A 17,664-nucleotide genomic window follows, 5' to 3' on the forward strand; every position below is an offset into this window, starting at 1 on the left:
GCGTCGTAAGCGTGTCTCTTAACAGGAGCCATTTTGGGCTCTTTACACAAACACACACATGGAAATGAAACGGCACGCTTCACGCAGTCGTATATCTCAACATGCACCGCGCGTTACTTCTTCTACGGGGGAAAATAGAGTCGGCGGCTGCTCACCGTAGTTGGAGACCTGTTGTAGCTCAATAATGGTCCATATATAAGAAGCACCGGGTTATAAGGCGCACTGAGACATGTGGAGGTTTATAGGTGCAACTATAGTGCGGAGAATACGGTAAACAAACAATTCATATAGTTCAGAAATACCTAAAATCAATATTAACATCTTTAAACAATAACTCTCTCTACATATATGAGCTCTCTCTCTCTATATATATATTTCTATATATATGCACTCTTCTTGTTCCTTGTGTTGCTTTTATTTTGGTAGCTGATCGTGCTGTTGTGACTACAGCTCCCAGAATGCCTCGGGGCATGTGAGCAGGTGTTGTAATGAGTTGGTTTGTGGCCTCTGTGACTTCCTGCCTCCATGAAAGGCTTCAGCAGCAGCTTCCTGTTCCCACTGAACACAGACGAGAGCAGGTCAGTTCTGCTGCGTCGTCCTTCCTGTGGTGTCGCAGCAGCTTCCTGTTCCCACTGAACACAGACGAGAGCAGGTCAGTTCTGCTGCGTCGTCCTTCCTGTGGTGTCGCAGCAGCTTCCTGTTCCCACTGAACACAGACGAGAGCAGGTCAGTTCTGCTGCGTCGTCCTTCCTGTGGTGTCGCAGCAGCTTCCTGTTCCCACTGAACACGGACGAGAGCAGGTCAGTTCTGCTGCGCCGTCCTTCCTGTGCTGTCGCAGCAGCTTCCTGTTCGTTTAGTCGTGATAGTTCTGTCTTCAGAGAGTGAACCGCCCGACTGTGACTGTGACGTCATAGGGAAGTGTAAACCCCACTGCATCTAAAAAGGTGTGTTCCACGTGTGTGTGTTTGTGTGTGTGCGGGTTTGACCGAGTTTAACGTTTAAACATCCAGCAGCACAAACACGCTTGAGTTTATTCATGTTTTCTGTCTTTTCCTGTTTTTACTGTTTGAGGGAGTTTTCTTTTTTATACCTGTGCCGATTTTTTACATATTTAAATCTATAAAGTGTTTTTCCCTCACACTCATCAAGTCTCTCCTGCAGTGGAATTAACATGATTCTTATTTATTGTGTCATAAAACACAAAGTTCAACTTGATGAAATGTTCATTCCTTTAAATTAAGGAAAATACTTGAACTTCCGAGTGTAAAAGAAGCCCTGTTTATTTATTAATGCAGATTTTGACCTGATCCCCGCGGAGCTCCCGTCAGTGTTGTGCGAACACCGACGCCTTCTGCTCACGATCACAACGGCTCATTCTTTTTTCATGTCCTTAAAAATCATTTATTGAACATGAACGAGAAAAAGGTTCTTTCATCAGGATTAAAATACGAGGAATGACAAACTTCACCGTGGGCCGATACACAGATAAAAGAAAGTCTCACACACACACACACACACACACACAGACACACACAAGCAGGAGAAACACACAGAGGGAGACAAACTCATCTCATCTCCAGCCTCTGATCCTGGATCAGGTCTCGGTGTCTCCTGAGGAAACACATTTCAGACGCTTGGACCTGGACCTGGTTCTTTGGGTCCTGACCTGGACCTGGTTCTCTGGGTCCTGACCTGGACCTGGTTCTTTGGGTCCTGACCTGGACCTGGTTCTCTGGGTCCTGACCTGGACCTGGTTCTTTGGGTCCTGACCTGGACCTGGTTCTCTGGGTCCTGACCTGGACCTGGTTCTCTGGGTCCTGACCTGGACCTGGTTCTTTGGGTCCTGACCTGGACCTGGTTCTTTGGGTCCTGACCTGGACCTGGTTCTTTGGGTCCTGACCCAGCTTTCATGACCACAGGTGAGGGTAGGAACCAGGACTGAGGGTAGATCCAGAGCTTTGTCTTCCTCAGCTCTCTGTTCATCACAACGGTGCTGTAGAGCGACTGCAGCTCCGCCCCCGCTGCTCCATCGGCCCCTCACTCGTGAACCAGATCCCGGAGACAAACTCACGCAAAAGGACGAGGGAGGAGACGACAGGACCTGGATCATGACACGTAATGTCTAAGTCGGTTATTTAAGTAAATAAAACTATGGAATAAAGTGGTGAAGCATCCGTAGCCTCACATTTGTATTTACTGTTGAAGACATTATAGGGTTTAAACACTGACAGGCCCGGTCTGCAGAGGAACCAGCAGGAGGTGCAGGGAGTCAGGAAGCAGAGCCCGGCGGGGTCAAAGGTCAGACCACATGGATCCGACTCAGCGTTCATCAGAAGCTTGTTTTAGTTTGGTTTGGTTTGTGTGTCAGGAAGTGACTCCTGCCAAAGTTTGACTGGAGTCTTTAGAAGAGGAAGGAAATGTTTCCACCAGAGCGGCAACAACAAAAGAGCGCAGGAGGAGATCTGACATCCCATAATACTGTGAGTGTGTTCAGGGCAGAGGAGCAGGACGGCTTTCACTGCACGATCTGCTGCTGCTGCTGCTGCTGCTGCTGCCGTCAGAACCAATGAGAATGTGTCAGAACGTGAATGGACGCTGGCCGAGGGTCAAACTGGGACCTCTGTCTGCTCACTGTGGACCAATGAGAGGACGTCTGTCTGCTCACTGTGGACCAATGAGAGGACAGATGTCTGCTCCCTGTGGACCAATGAGAGGACAGATGTCTGCTCACTGTGGACCAATGAGAGGACGTCTGTCTGCTCACTGTGGACCAATGAGAGGACGTCTGTCTGCTCACTGTGGACCAATGAGAGGACGTCTGTCTGCTCCCTGTGGACCAATGAGAGGACAGCTGTCTGCTCACTGTGGACCAATGAGAGGACAGATGTCTGCTCACTGTGGACCAATGAGAGGACAGATGTCTGCTCACTGTGGACCAATGAGAGGACAGATGTCTGCTCACTGTGGACCAATGAGAGGACAGATGTCTGCTCACTGTGGACCAATGAGAGGACAGATGTCTGCTCCCTGTGGACCAATGAGAGGACAGATTTCTGCTCCCTGTGGACCAATGAGAGGACCTCTGTCTGCTCACTGTGGACCAATGAGAGGACAGCTGTCTGCTCACTGTGGACCAATGAGAGGACAGCTGTCTGCTCACTGTGGACCAATGAGAGGACAGATGTCTGCTCACTGTGGACCAATGAGAGGACAGATGTCTGCTCACTGTGGACCAATGAGAGGACAGATGTCTGCTCCCTGTGGACCAATGAGAGGACAGACGTCTGCTCACTGTGGACCAATGAGAGGACAGATGTCTGCTCCCTGTGGACCAATGAGAGGACAGATGTCTGCTCCCTGTGGACCAATGAGAGGACAGGTGTCTGCTCACTGTGGACCAATGAGAAGACAGATGTCTGCTCACTGTGGACCAATGAGAGGACAGGTGTCTGCTCACTGTGGACCAATGAGAGGACAGGTGTCTGCTCACTGTGGACCAATGAGAGGACAGATGTCTGCTCACTGTGGACCAATGAGAGGACGTCTGTCTGCTCACTGTGGACCAATGAGAGGACGTCTGTCTGCTCACTGTGGACCAATGAGAGGACAGATGTCTGCTCACTGTGGACCAATGAGAGGACAGATGTCTGCTCACTGTGGACCAATGAGAGGACAGATGTCTGCTCACTGTGGACCAATGAGAGGACAGATGTCTGCTCACTGTGGACCAATGAGAGGACAGATGTCTGCTCACTGTGGACCAATGAGAGGACAGATGTCTGCTCACTGTGGACCAATGAGAGGACGTCTGTCTGCTCACTGTGGACCAATGAGAGGACAGATGTCTGCTCACTGTGGACCAATGAGAGGCCTCTGTCTGCTCACTGTGGACCAATGAGAGGACGTCTGTCTGCTCACTGTGGACCAATGAGAGGACGTCTGTCTGCTCACTGTGGACCAATGAGAGGACAGATGTCTGCTCACTGTGGACCAATGAGAGGACAGATGTCTGCTCACTGTGGACCAATGAGGGGACAGATGTCTGCTCACTGTGGACCAATGAGAGGACAGATGTCTGCTCACTGTGGACCAATGAGAGGACGTCTGTCTGCTCACTGTGGACCAATGAGAGGACAGATGTCTGCTCACTGTGGACCAATGAGAGGACAGATGTCTGCTCCCTGTGGACCAATGTGGACAGATGTCTGCTCACTGTGGACCAATGAGAGGACAGATGTCTGCTCACTGTGGACCAATGAGAGGACAGATGTCTGCTCACTGTGGACCAATGAGAGGACGTCTGTCTGCTCACTGTGGACCAATGAGAGGACGTCTGTCTGCTCACTGTGGACCAATGAGGACAGATGTCTGCTCACTGTGGACCAATGAGAGGACAGATGTCTGCTCACTGTGGACCAATGAGAGGACAGATGTCTGCTCACTGTGGACCAATGAGAGGACAGGTGTCTGCTCACTGTGGACCAATGAGAGGCCTCTGTCTGCTCACTGTGGACCAATGAGAGGACGTCTGTCTGCTCACTGTGGACCAATGAGAGGCCTCTGTCTGCTCACTGTGGACCAATGAGAGGACAGATGTCTGCTCACTGTGGACCAATGAGAGGACAGATGTCTGCTCACTGTGGACCAATGAGAGGCCTCTGTCTGCTCACTGTGGACCAATGAGAGGACAGATGTCTGCTCACTGTGGACCAATGAGAGGCCTCTGTCTGCTCACTGTGGACCAATGAGAGGACGTCTGTCTGCTCACTGTGGACCAATGAGAGGACAGTTGTCTGCTCACTGTGGACCAATGAGAGGACAGATGTCTGCAGGCGTTCAGTAGCTGCAGCTGCTTGAAGACTGACGTCATCGTTGATGCAGCACTTTATTTTAGAAATGTGGAAACGTGGAGTTTGATTTCACATGAAACTGAAACTAACCAACACGGAGATCGAACCCTTTGGCACACGGAGATCAAACCCTTTGGCACACGGAGATCGAACCCTTTGGCACACGGAGATCGTACTCGTGTGCACATGGAGATCGAACCCTTTGGCACACGGGAGATCGAACCCTTTGGCACACGGAGATCAAACCCTTTGGCACACGGAGATCAAACCCTTTGGCACACGGAGATCGAACCCTTTGGCACACGGAGATCGAACCCTTTGGCACACGGGAGATCGAACCCTTTGGCACACGGGAGATCGAACCCTTTGGCACACGGAGATCAAACCCTTTGGCACACGGAGATCAAACCCTTTGGCACACGGAGATCGAACCCTTTGGCACACGGAGATCAAACCCTTTGGCACACGGAGATCAAACCCTTTGGCACACGGAGATCGAACCCTTTGGCACACGGGAGATCGAACCCCCCGTTAGTACACGGGAGATGGCACCAGGTGTCAGATAGAGCTGCACAGTGAACGTGAGGCTTACAGGGAATCTAACCAGCGTCATTCTTCTCTCACAGGAGCAGCAACTGTGGAACTTATATTTAAAGTAATAAAACAAAAGTCGCCTGACGGAGAATCGGGGGAAAGGGCACAGAAGAATAAAGCCCAGTGTCGATGTCGGCCTCCTCGTCTGTGCTGCGTGTGTTCGTCTCTGGTGACCTCGAGGGAAAGTGAAGTAGTTTAAATGAGGAGCGACTGTTTGGACGGAGCGGCGTCCGTGCAGCTTTGGACAGCAGCTGGACGCACACACAGTCGCTCCTCTGTGTGCAGCAGCTGGCCGTGCCGTCGTCACAGCCTGGGACTGATACAGGACCAGGACGCTGCAGAGGAGAGTCTGTCTTCACATCATCATCGTCGTCACACTCACACTCACAGCGCTGAGCACGAGTCTGCACAGAGACACGCTCAACAACGTCTTTGTTGACTCAGTTTCAGTCAGAGTGAGTTCTCTGCAGCCTGTCCGTCAGCAGGGAGAGGGAACACATCAGTGTTTCAGATACACAGTTAGAACAGTTATACGGACTTTCTGTGTCTTTTTTCAGCACAAACTCGAGTCATGAAGCTTCTGGAGCCCAAAACACAAGAAAATGTAACAACAAGAAACAAGCAGCTGATTATTAAACACTGGAGATCAAGACGCTGAACACAAACTGTTTCCATCAGACCCAAAGAAACTGAACTTCAGGGCGCCCTCCCACTGTGCCTCCGTCCCGTGCCCCAGCACGTGTCACGGCTAAAGTCTGGTTCCTTTGACCAGTGTGAGTGCAACCGTACCACGTCTAGGAGCGGCACGCTTGCCGTCCACGGCCCGTTTGGGAGAGGTGGGCTTTAGTAAAGCACGTTGCACGTGTACGAGCACGAGCGTGCGCACGTGTACGAGCACGAGGCCTACGGTGGTTCTGAGGTCATTTCCTGTGCGCCTGTTGGGACGTAGAAAAAAGAAGGAGGGACCATGCGCGGACATTTAAAACAATGGCGGTGAAAGGTTCACGTTGGTGTGATGCGGAGGTGGAGTGTTTACTGCAGATTTGGTCGATGAAAAGATTCAAAAACAGTCGACAAGACGCACAAAAACTCCGAGGTCTACGGAAAGATCTGGAAACAGTCGACGAGACGTTTGGTTATTTCTAAAAACATGCTCGTACAGCGGGGGGGCTGCTGCTCAGGGCCAGAGTGTTCGATCCCCAGCTCCCTGAGTCCACATGTCGAAGTGTCCTTGGGCGAGAAGCTGAACCTCGGATGCACACGGGTGTGTGAATGTGTGTGAATGTGTGTGAATGTGTGTGAACGTGTGTGTGAATGTGTGTGAACGTGTGTGAATGTGTGTGAACGTGTGTGAATGTGTGTGAATGTGTGTGAATGCTGCAGCTGATGTTCAAACAAATTATGAACAATAAAAAACAGTATTTCAGAGTAAATCAAGGATTCATACTTGATTTTGACCTCCAGTGCAGTTTCACTGTTAAACACAAATGAAGCAGATTTTAATAAAGTCTCTTTATATGTGAAGTGCTTTGATTTCAACGGGTTTCATAGAAAATACTCTGAATAAAACTCTAAATGTCTGTAAATGACTGAAAACATCAACATTTGAAAGATTCCTCTCAATAAAATGTTGATACAGATAAAACAGGATGCTGCTTCAGCCCAACGTCGACACTTTCAGCCGGTTTATTCATAATTATGATAATAAACATTTAATCTTGTTAAACAAAGATGAAAGGACCAAATCTAAAACAGTGAAATCCATAAATATAAAGAAGCTATTTAAAGGTTTTAAGTGATCAAAGTGAGTTCAGTGTGATAAACAGGAGCGTGAGAGGATCAGTGTGAATGGAGCCTTTGTGAGGGCGAGTCGTGAGCTGCAGCGTCTGAAGGTCACGATGGTGGAGACGACGTCAGGGAGCAACGGAAATACTGAGATACCGAACCAACGCACGCGTCTCCCCCACACCAGAGACGAGTCAGCGCTGCGTTACAGCCACGACGGGGCTGAAGTCCCAACAGCCTCCAAATACACTTCATATAACAGAATAACAGAGATTACTGTGTAATAACTGTTAGTTTATGATCTCAGGTTAAAGTCAGGCTTCATCCAGGAGCATGTGAGGTGAGAAAAGTACGATCTCAGGGTTTGATTCAGGTTCTTTAAGGTTTCAAACATCTTCATAAAGAGGTTTAACTAAACTGAACACGCTGCTGCAGACAAACGCTCCACAGAGTTTAATGGAAACGCGTGAACGTGCACCTTAATGCAAGAAATGAACGTCCCCTCATCTCTATGTTTTAGCTGAGGTCGTCTAAACGTGTGCAGAGCAGCTCATGCTAACGGCTAACCTTTGACCGTTGCTAAGGCTTCATTATGGTGATGTAACCACGGTAACCACGCCACGTCCCAGCTTCATACCGACGTGTTCATGTCATCTCCAGCCTCTGGTCCTGGATCAGGTCTCAGGGGCAGCAGCTCCAGCCTCTGATCCTGGATCAGGTCTCAGGGGCAGCAGCTCCAGCCTCTGATCCTGGATCAGGTCTCAGGGGCAGCAGCTCCAGCCTCTGATCCTGGATCAGGTCTCAGGGGCAGCAGCTCCAGCCTCTGGTCCTGGATCAGGTCTCAGGTGCAGCAGCTCCAGCCTCTGATCCTGGATCAGGTCTCGGGGGCAGCAGCTCCAGCCTCTGGTCCTGGATCAGGTCTCAGGGGCAGCAGCTCCAGCCTCTGATCCTGGATCAGGTCTCAGGGGCAGCAGCTCCAGCCTCTGATCCTGGATCAGGTCTCAGGGGCAGCAGCTCCAGCCTCTGGTCCTGGATCAGGTCTCAGGGGCAGCAGCTCTAGCCTCTGATCCTGGATCAGGTCTCAGAGGCAGCAGCTCCAGCCTCTGGTCCTGGATCAGGTCTCAGGGGCAGCGGCTCCAGCCTCTGATCCTGGATCAGGTCTCAGGGGCAGCAGCTCCAGCAGGGGACCCCAAACTTCCCTTTCCCGGGCCACATTAACCAGCTCTAACTGGGGGATCCTGAGGCGTTCCCAGGCCAGTGTGGAGATCTAATCTCTCCACCTGGTCCTGGGTCTGCTCTGAAGCCTCCTGTTGCAGGTGTCAAATTCAAAATGAGTGAATAAAACTGGATAAACTCGATCAGTTCGTCCGTTGAATGTCTTTTTAGTGGATTCTGTTTTTCCTTTGCAACATTTTTACAAATCAGAAAAACATATTTCAGTGATTTGATTCAAACTCTTATAATATTTATAACTTTATGATTAATAAAACTGCTGAGTGTGAAATGAAACATGATGAAGTGTTGGTGTGCTGCAGAGACGAGACGGTGACGGAGGAGGAGGAGGAGGAGGAGGAGAGGAGGCCGGACAGGGGCTCTTTGTGACCCCAGGACAAAGAGCCATTCTGGGCTTGGTGCTGACGCCTCCCTGGGGCACAGAACGGCGCCGGACACCGACCCGTGTGGACGCAGACCTCCGTGCTCCGTGCTGCCGTCGCCATGAAGCGCTGCCTGTGGTTCCTCCTGCTGCTGTGCTGCAGCTCGCTCCGGCCCGGTGAGTGTTTTTAATCAAGCTTGTTATTTATGATAAAGATCAGGACTCACTTTGTGTTTAAAGGGTTAAAGTTGAGCTCCACTGAGGTCCAGTGACCTGCAGTGACCTGCAGTGAGGGTCGGGATCGGGGAGGCTCTGACTCACAAGTCAGATTCACAAACATACAGTAGGCTGATGATAAGACAGGATGAGAGAACAGGAGCGAATAGGATGCTGGGAACCGTCTTTAAACACCAGTGCAGCTGTAGATTAGAGTAGATCTCACCTTTACTGACTCAAAGTCCAGCTTTGGAAAATGTCTTAGTGTAGAAATCAGAAATGACAGCTTGTCCTGAGCTCTACAGCGTCGCACAGCACACTTCTGTGTTTACTCTCTGCACACGGGTCAGAGTTCACGTGACCTGGCAGCTATCAGGATTGCGCAATCTGGAGGGAGACTGGTCTGGGCATGTCGTCTTTGAATAACGACATTCAAAGAATCATGCTTTTATTATTTTATTATTATGATCTTCTTCTTCCTCTCCTCCTCCTCCTCTTCCTCTTCCTCTCCTCCTCTTCCTCTTCCTCTCGTTCTCCTCCTCCTCTTCCTCTCTTTCTCCTCTTCCTCCTCCTCTTCCTCCTCCTCCTTCTCCTCCTCCTCTCCTCCCTCTCCTCTTCTTCTCCTCCTCCTCTTCCTCCCTTTCTCCCCCAGGTGCCTCTCTCCGCTGTTATAAGTGCTCAGACTACACGGGCCGCTGTCAGAACGTGCAGGAGTGCACGTTTGAGGACTCGTGCATTTCTCTGAGTGAGCGAGGTGAGTCAGAATCACACCCTCAATAACAACCAGGAGAGATGCTAACAGCTGAGCGTGGCTAACAGTGGTTAGCTCGGGGCAGCACGGTGAGGGCATTCAAAGGTCTTTTTTAACCACTAATGCTGCTGAAAATAACAGCAAACCTCTGCAGCAGCAGGAGAAGAGTCCCTACACACACAACAAAGCAGCAATGGGCTCCTTCCACTGTAATGGACTTTACTATGAGAGGAGCTGGTGCAGGGGCCAGTAGGTAAGTCTTTAAAACACTCTTTAATAAACTCTGGCTTCACTAACTACACTGATGACGCTTTGTTGTGTGTGTGTGTGTGTGTGTGTAGGGACTCTTCTCATGCTGCTGCAGAGGTTTGCTGTTATTTTCAGCAGCATTAGTGGTTAAAAAAGACCTTTGAATGCCTTCACCGTGCTGCCCCAAGCTAACCACTGTTAGCCATGTCCGGCTGTTAGCCACTCAGATAAAGACCTTAGGTACATGGCTTTGTTGAATACTCGATTCTAATTGGTCAGTTTTGGCGGGAAAGTCCTGTGTGTAACGTGCCCTTCAGGACTTCCTGTCATCTCTCTTCAGCTCTACAGCCAACACTGATGCTAACAGAGATGCTAACACTGATGCTAACTCTGATGCTAAAAGAGATGCTAACACTGATGCTAACAGAGATGCCAACACTGATGCTAACAGACCTCAGTGCTGGGGTTCAGGATCAGACCCCGGTGCTGGGGTTCAGGATCAGACCCCGGTGCTGGGGTTCAGGATCAGACCCTGGTGCTGGGGTTCAGGATCAGACCCCGGTGCTGGGGTTCAGGATCAGACCCTGGTGCTGGGGTCCAGGATCAGACCCCGGTGCTGGGGTTCAGGATCAGACCCCGGTGCTGGGGTTCAGGATCAGACCCCGGTGCTGGGGTTCAGGATCAGACCCTGGTGCTGGGGTTCAGGATCAGACCCCGGTGCTGGGGTTCAGGATCAGACCCTGGTGCTGGGGTTCAGGATCAGACCCCGGTGCTGGGGTTCAGGATCAGACCCTGGTGCTGGGGTTCAGGATCAGACCCCGGTGCTGGGGTTCAGGGTCAGACCCCGGTGCTGGGGTTTAAGATCAGACCCCCGGTGCTGGGGTTCAGGATCAGACCCCGGTGCTGGGGTTCAGGGTCAGACCCTGGTGCTGACCCTTTTCCCCCGGAGCTGATAGAAAATCCTAGAGGAAACACTGACATGTGGAATATATTGTGCTGTTAGCTGCTAATGTTAGCTACGGTTTGCTCTCTGCTACTGCAGATTAACTGCTAGCTAGCTGATGTAGCGACATCCTGTCTTGAGTGGATAACTTCGGCTGATTTAGCCAGACTCTCCTGGCTCACCGTTTGTAAAACAGCTAACGTTACAAAGCAACTGATGCCAGTTAGTTACAGCTAGCTGGCTAATGTTAGCTCCTTGCTCATGTTAACTCAGTGAAACCTAAGCTGGCTAGCGTTAGCTCCTTACTAATGTTAGCTCAGTGAAACCTAAGCTGGCTAACGTTAGCTCCTTGCTAATGTTAACTCAGTGAAACCTAAGCTGGCTAGCGTTAGCTCCTTGCTAATGTGATAACAACAGTTAGCGGGAGCTGCAGACAGAACCGTAACCTTCTGTAATGTTTTGGAGGTGTGGCCGTGTTAGCTCAGTGGTGTGTCCGTGTGTCTCCAGGGGGGAAGACCATCCGTCAGTGTATCCGCTACACGGACTGCGATAACTCCCGTCTCACCCAGATGTTCCCGGCGATCTCGGGCTTCACGTACCGTTGCTGCAGCAGCAACCTGTGCAACTCCGGCAACGCGGTGGCCATCACGGCGGCGCCGGTGCTGAGCGTGGCGGCGGCGGCGTCCCTGCTCAGCGTGTGGTGGAGCTGGAGCTGAACCTTAATAACCGCGCGCCTGCGTTCAGGTTTAGCCGCTGATGTTCCGTAAAGCTAACAAACTAATGTGAGCTGTGGTTTGAGACACTTTCAGGTTCAGGGCAAAAAAAAAGACTTTTTAATTTTATACTTTTTATCAGTTTAACAATAAACATGAGAGAGAAAGGAAAGTCTGTGTTTTGTTGTGTTTTTCTGGTTTCACTCTTTTATGACTTTAGTTCACAGTAAAATAAAAATACTGTCAGAGTTTGAATCATATCCTCCGTTATTCTCCAACTCCTCAAAACAGCTTCAGTCCAAAGCAACTGGACTTGGTTCTTTGTCAGGAAGACGTTTCACCTCTGATCCAAGAGGCTTCATCAGTTCATGTACACATCTGACCAGGACCAGGACCAGGACCAGGACCAGGACCAGGACCAGGACCAGGACCAGGCTGAAACTGGACCAGGGCAAGGGCCAGGGCCAGGACCAGGACCAGGCTGGGACTGGACCAGGACCAGGCTGGGACTGGTCCAACTACCTGGTGTGGAGATCCAAGTATTTAACCTCTCACAAGGGTGATGATGTCACTGGAACCCTTTGTGATCCAAGTGCCAACGCCGTCGTTAGAGGAAAGTTGGTTTCGCCTTCGTTAGTGCTGGTCCTGGTCCAGTCCCAGCCTGGTCCTGATCCTGGTCCAGTGGTTGGTGGAAGTAGGTCTGGACTTGGTTAGTGCTGGTCCAGTCCCTGCCTGGTCCTGGTCCTGGTCCTTGTCCTGGTCCAGTCGTTGGTGGAAGTAGGTCTGGACTTGGTTAGTGCTCTATTGGGTCTGAACCACAGTGATTGGAGTCACAGGAGGACGTTTGTGAACAGTTGTTCTTTGAGGTTCGATTGTTGGATGAAGGGATGAAAGGGCAGCATTGTAAACTGGAGAGAAGTGGAGTCTCAGACCTCCTCCTCTGGTTAGCGATGGTCCAGTCCCAGCCTGGTCCTGGTCCAGTCCCAGCCTGGTCCTGGTCCTGGTCCTGGTCCTGGTCCAGGTCCTGGTGAAACGTCTTCCTGACAAAGAACCAAGTCCAGTTGCTTTTGACTGAAACTGTTTTTAGCAGAACGACGACCTGGACACGAGAACATTCACAGTTTTATTCTTCAACACTTTTACAGAACATTAGATAAAAAACTGTTCCCTCAACACAACAAAATACAAAAAAATAGATTTATTAAAGATCATAAATAACATGTGGACGGACATTATTATTATTATTATTATTTTATCTAAACTGAGACAAAGACGTGCTGTGGGATTTAAAACATTAATATTTAAGGTCCTTAATTACAGAATAATGAAGAATATAAAGACTTCATGTGACGGGGACAGGAAGTGTAACTAGGGAGGCTGTGGTTGGACACTGACGGTGCGTTCAGGTGCTCCTGGGATGTTCCTGTTCTCGAGTTGCTCCCAGGATTTGTTTCCAGTTTGAAGCTTTAGAAAAGTGGTTTGTTCCAGACACACGTGTCGGTCTGTCAGGTCATGTTTGAACGTGACCTACGACCTACGGCGCTGTCCTGACTGTGCCGCTCCTCCGTCAGTCTTGGTCTCAAACCCTCATGAGATGAACGACGGCGCTGAACGTGTTGTGACTGTCATAGCGGCACCTCGTGTTGCTGGGACACTCGTCCTCACTCGCTCACCTCTCCCAGCGAGTCCTCCTCTATCCGCCGCCCGATCACCTCCAGCTGCACCTTCTTCTTCTGTCCTTTCTGCTCCGCCTCCCTCTCGGGCTTCTCTGATTGGGCGTACCAGGGCTGAGGGGCGGAGTGGCCGTCGCAGGCCCGGCTTCCTCCTCTACGGAAGCCCCCCCTGCCGGCCCGGACCAGCCCCCAACCCTGGAGGTTGACGGCGTCGGCGTCGCCCTCCTGGACGCCCCTGATCTGGTCCAGCTCCTTGGCGCTGAGGGACGACATCTTGACTGGAATGGTGTTTCCGAACTTGGAGTAGTCGACGCAGTAGCGGCCGTCCTCCTCCGTCATGATGGAGACGAAGCGGCGCCCCCACAGGATCTCCTCGGGGGTGTAGGAGGTCCGGGCCTGCATGGTGATCCCGGTGGTTTCCACCACACCTGAAAGAGGAGAGAGATGACCGTTAACAGGCGCTCCACATGTCGCCACGAACGCGTCATACCGGGCGTCAGTCGTTGTTAGAAAGCCAGGGTTGTTTAAGTATTGAGTATCTTGGCGAGCTTTCATGTGTCCGACGCTCTTGAACGCCCCATTGCCGCTCTGACGCTGGTGACTGCGCTCGGCGTGTGTGTCGTGCTGTGAATGTGAGTTTCTCTCGTACAGCGGCGATCATTTAGAATGCAGGCGCACCTTCCAGGATGACGATGATCTCCAGGTCGTCGGTGGCGAGCGCCTGCGCGGACAGCTCGTACAGAGGGCTGCCCCGCTCCATGGTGTGGCTGATGATCAGGGGCGACACCAGGAAGATGCCGTTGCTCCTCAGAGGGTTCTCCACCTGGATGTCCAGCTGACACACGGGGATCACCTCGCCCTCCGCCGTCACCGTGCGCCGGATCACCTGCACACACAGAGGCATGCTGGGGTTCTTTTGTGAGTGTGTGTGTGTGTGTGTGTGTGTGTGTGTGTGTGTGTGTGTGTGTGTGTGCGTGTGTGCGTGCGTGCGTGCGTGCGTGCGTGCGTGTGTGTGCGTGTGTGTGTGTGGCGTCACCTGCAGCTGCACGGTGGCAGAGATGATCATGCTCTTCCTCAGGTCTCCGACTCTGAACATGAAGGTCGGGCGCCCGTTTCGAGGGGCGACCACGGCGTTCCTGGAGAAGATGAGCGTCTCTGCGCGGCGGTTGGCCTGCGCCGTCTTCATGAAGACGCAGCCGAGCATGACGGCGTTGATGATCAGCCCCAGGATGTTCTGGATGATGAGCACGGTGATGGCCAGGGGACACTCCTCCGTCACCATCCGCCCTCCGAAGCCGATGGTCACCTGCGACAGACGGGACCTCAGCGATCACTGCACAACCACAACCACGACCACGGGTCAGTCGGCACCGACGGCTCTCACCTGGACCTCGATGGAGAAGAGGAAGGCTGAGGTGAACGAGTGGATGGCGGTGACGCACGGGACGGGGCCCGGCTCGCCGCCGGGGTCGCGGGGCTCCAGGTCCCCGTGGGCGAAGGCCAGGAGCCACCAGATCATGGCGAACAGCATCCAGGAGCAGAGGAAGGCCGAGGTGAAGATGAGGAAGGAGTGCTGCCACTTCAGGTCCACCATGGTGGTGAAGACGTCCTGCAGGAATCGACCCTGAACACACAAGAGAGACGCCATTTTATCCACACACTTTCTGTGTGTTTCTGCGCACTGGCGTGCACAGGGTGAGTCCTCTAGGAGCATAAACGTGTGTTAAAGTGTCCTCTAGGAGCATAAACGTGTGCTAAAGTGTCCTCTAGGAGCATAAACGTGTGCTAAAGTGTCCTCTAGGAGCATAAACGTGTGTTAAAGTGTCCTCTAGGAGCATAAACGTGTGTTAAAGTGTCCTCTAGGAGCATAAACGTGTGTTAAAGTGTCCTCTAGGACCATAAACGTGTGTTAAAGTGTCCTCTAGGAGCATAAACGTGTGCTAAAGTGTCCTCTAGGAGCATAAACGTGTGTTAAAGTGTCCTCTAGGACCATAAACGTGTGTTAAAGTGTCCTCTAGGAGCATAAACGTGTGCTAAAGTGTCCTCTAGGAGCATAAACGTGTGTTAAAGTGTCCTCTAGGAGCATAAACGTGTGTTAAAGTGTCCTCTAGGAGCATAAACGTGTGTTAAAGTGTCCTCTAGGAGCATAAACGTGTGTTAAAGTGTCCTCTAGGAGCATAAACGTGTGCTAAAGTGTCCTCTAGGAGCATAAACGTGTGTTAAAGGTGACTCTAGGAGCATAAACTTGTGCTAAAGTGTCCTCTAGGAGCATAAACGTGTGTTAAAGTGTCCTCTAGGAGCATAAACGTGTGTTAAAGTGTCCTCTAGGAGCATAAACGTGTGTTAAAGTGTCCTCTAGGAGCATAAACGTGTGTTAAAGTGTCCTCTAGGAGCATAAACGTGTGTTAAAGGTGACTCTAGGAGCATAAACGTGTGCTAAAGTGTGGTTCTGTTTGGTTCTGTGTGGTTCTGTGTGGTTCTGTTTGGTTCTGTGTGGTTCTGTGTGGTTCTGGGTGGTTCTGTTTGGTTCTGTTGGGTTCTGTTGGGTTCTGATTGGTTCTGTATGGTTCTGTGTGGTTCTGTGTGGTTCTGTGTTGTTCTGTGTGGTTCTGTTTGGTTCTGTGTGGTTCTGTGTGGTTCTGTTTGGTTCTGTGTGGTTCTGTGTGGTTCTGTTTGGTTCTGTGTGGTTCTGTTTGGTTCTGTGTGGTTCTGTGTGCGCCCCGGCTCGTCCACCTGCTCCCTGATGTTCTTGTGAGCCACGTTGCAGGACCCGGACTTGGTGATGAAGCGGGCCCTCTGAGACCTGGAGCGGCTGCGGTTCGGCTGGTTCTGGTCCTCCGCCAGACGGGTCAGCAGGAACCCGTCCGGCAGGAGCCCCTTCCTGGCCAACATGATGCTGCACACACACACACACACACACACACACACACACACACACACACACACACACAGGAAATATGTTTTTATTATTATGAAACGTTTTGTTTACATTTGTATTTAATGATTATTTCATTATAAAAGATTTGAATCTGGACTAAAGCTGTGAATAATCTTTAATATTTCATATTTAAGTGTAAATGATGATTTTGATTTTCACAGATTTAAAGAAACGATGTAAAAACATGAAAAATCATAACAGAACATTAGTGATTTTACACATTTACAGCGATATTAAAATATGTTCAAATGTGATGAAATGATTGAATTTCACGTCGACATTTGATCCATAACAGCATCAAATAAACAAGAAGAAGAAGAAGAGAGCGCGTTCCCTCACATCAACAGGAAGTGGATTCATATATTTAATAATATTCACATATTTAATAACATTCATATATTTAATAACGTTCATATATTTAATAACGTTCATATCTTGAACATTATGAAGCTTTACCCGGTTCTCTGCGCCCCTCACGCCGCCGCGGGTCGCGGCTCGGCCTCCATCCTCCTCCGTCAGGTGCGGTCGACCTCCAGCTGCAGCTGCGCGTGTCAAGGTGAAACACGCAGCAGCGTTTCCGGCCACCGCCTTCAAAATAAAACAATATTACTATACGGGCCGACCATCACCAGGACCAGGACCTGGACCTGGACCAGGACCAGGACCTGGACCAGGACCTGGACCAGGACCAGGACCTGGACCTGGACCAGGACCAGGGCCAGGACCAGGACCATCACCTGGACCAGGACCAGGACCAGGACCAGGGCCTGGACCTGGACCTGGACCAGGACCAGGGCCAGGACCAGGACCATCACCTGGACCAGGACCAGGACCAGGGCCAGGACCAGGACCTGGACCAGGACCTGGATCAGGACCAGGACCAGGACCAGGACCTGGACTAGGACTAGGACCAGGACTAGGACCTGGACTAGGACCTGGACTAGGACCTGGACTAGGACCTGGACCAGGACCAGGACCTGGATCAGGACCAGGACCAGGACCAGGACCTGGACTAGGACCAGGACCAGGACTAGGACCTGGACTAAGACCTGGACCTGGACAAGGACCTGGACCAGGACCTGGACTTGGCCCAGGACCTGGACCTGGACAAGGACCTGGACCTGGACAAGGACCTGGACCAGGACCTGGACTTGGCCCAGGACCAGGACCTGGACCAGGACCAGGACCAGGACCAGGACCAGGACCAGGACCAGGGACCCTGACTCCTAAAATGTTGCTGGAAAAAACACAAAGCAAACAAAAAACCATCACAAAAAGATGAAAAATGACTAAAAACAGACTTTAATTTTGAAATATTCCTCTGTTTCCGGTGGGATGTCATCGGCTCGTGCTGCAGA

General features: G+C 51.1%; 2 protein-coding genes across 2 annotated transcripts; one reads left to right on the forward strand and one right to left on the reverse strand.

Annotated features, from left to right (window-relative positions):
* Positions 1–537: 537 nt before the first annotated feature.
* Positions 538–11,829, forward strand: cd59b (CD59 molecule (CD59 blood group) b). The gene is made up of 4 exons (XM_083916170.1): positions 538–944; positions 8,765–9,000; positions 9,692–9,793; positions 11,490–11,829. Exons 2-4 carry the CDS (start codon positions 8,946–8,948, stop codon positions 11,696–11,698), a joined length of 366 nt encoding a protein of 121 aa, XP_083772296.1. The 5' UTR covers positions 538–944; positions 8,765–8,945; the 3' UTR covers positions 11,699–11,829.
* A 1,109-nt stretch (positions 11,830–12,938) lies between these two features.
* On the reverse strand, positions 12,939–16,831 carry kcnj11l (potassium inwardly rectifying channel subfamily J member 11, like). Its single transcript, XM_083917113.1, has 6 exons — positions 16,763–16,831; positions 16,102–16,264; positions 14,753–14,992; positions 14,405–14,674; positions 14,047–14,254; positions 12,939–13,796 (listed from the first exon to the last, which is right to left on the reverse strand). The coding sequence occupies exons 2-6, from the start codon at positions 16,258–16,260 to the stop codon at positions 13,357–13,359; spliced, it is 1,317 nt and encodes a 438-aa protein (XP_083773239.1). The 5' UTR covers positions 16,261–16,264; positions 16,763–16,831; the 3' UTR covers positions 12,939–13,356.
* Positions 16,832–17,664: the final 833 nt, after the last annotated feature.

This window comes from Echiichthys vipera (genome assembly GCF_963691815.1).
Source record: "Echiichthys vipera genome assembly, chromosome: 7".
Taxonomy (NCBI): Eukaryota; Metazoa; Chordata; class Actinopteri; order Perciformes; family Trachinidae; genus Echiichthys; species Echiichthys vipera.

Bases quoted from the DNA above. Each gene is read 5' to 3' on its own strand.
- cd59b (XM_083916170.1), top strand. From the start codon at position 8,946: ATGAAGCGCTGCCTGTGGTTCCTCCTGCTGCTGTGCTGCAGCTCGCTC. The intron at 9,001-9,691 runs GTGAGTGTTTTT...TTTCTCCCCCAG, and splicing joins CTGCAGCTCGCTCCGGCCCG to GTGCCTCTCTCCGCTGTTAT. The intron at 9,794-11,489 runs GTGAGTCAGAAT...GTGTGTCTCCAG, and splicing joins CATTTCTCTGAGTGAGCGAG to GGGGGAAGACCATCCGTCAG.
- kcnj11l (XM_083917113.1), bottom strand. From the start codon at position 16,260: ATGTTGGCCAGGAAGGGGCTCCTGCCGGACGGGTTCCTGCTGACCCGT. The intron at 14,675-14,752 runs GTGAGAGCCGTC...CGTCTGTCGCAG, and splicing joins TCTTCTCCATCGAGGTCCAG to GTGACCATCGGCTTCGGAGG. The intron at 14,255-14,404 runs GTGACGCCACAC...CTGTGTGTGCAG, and splicing joins CTGCCACCGTGCAGCTGCAG to GTGATCCGGCGCACGGTGAC.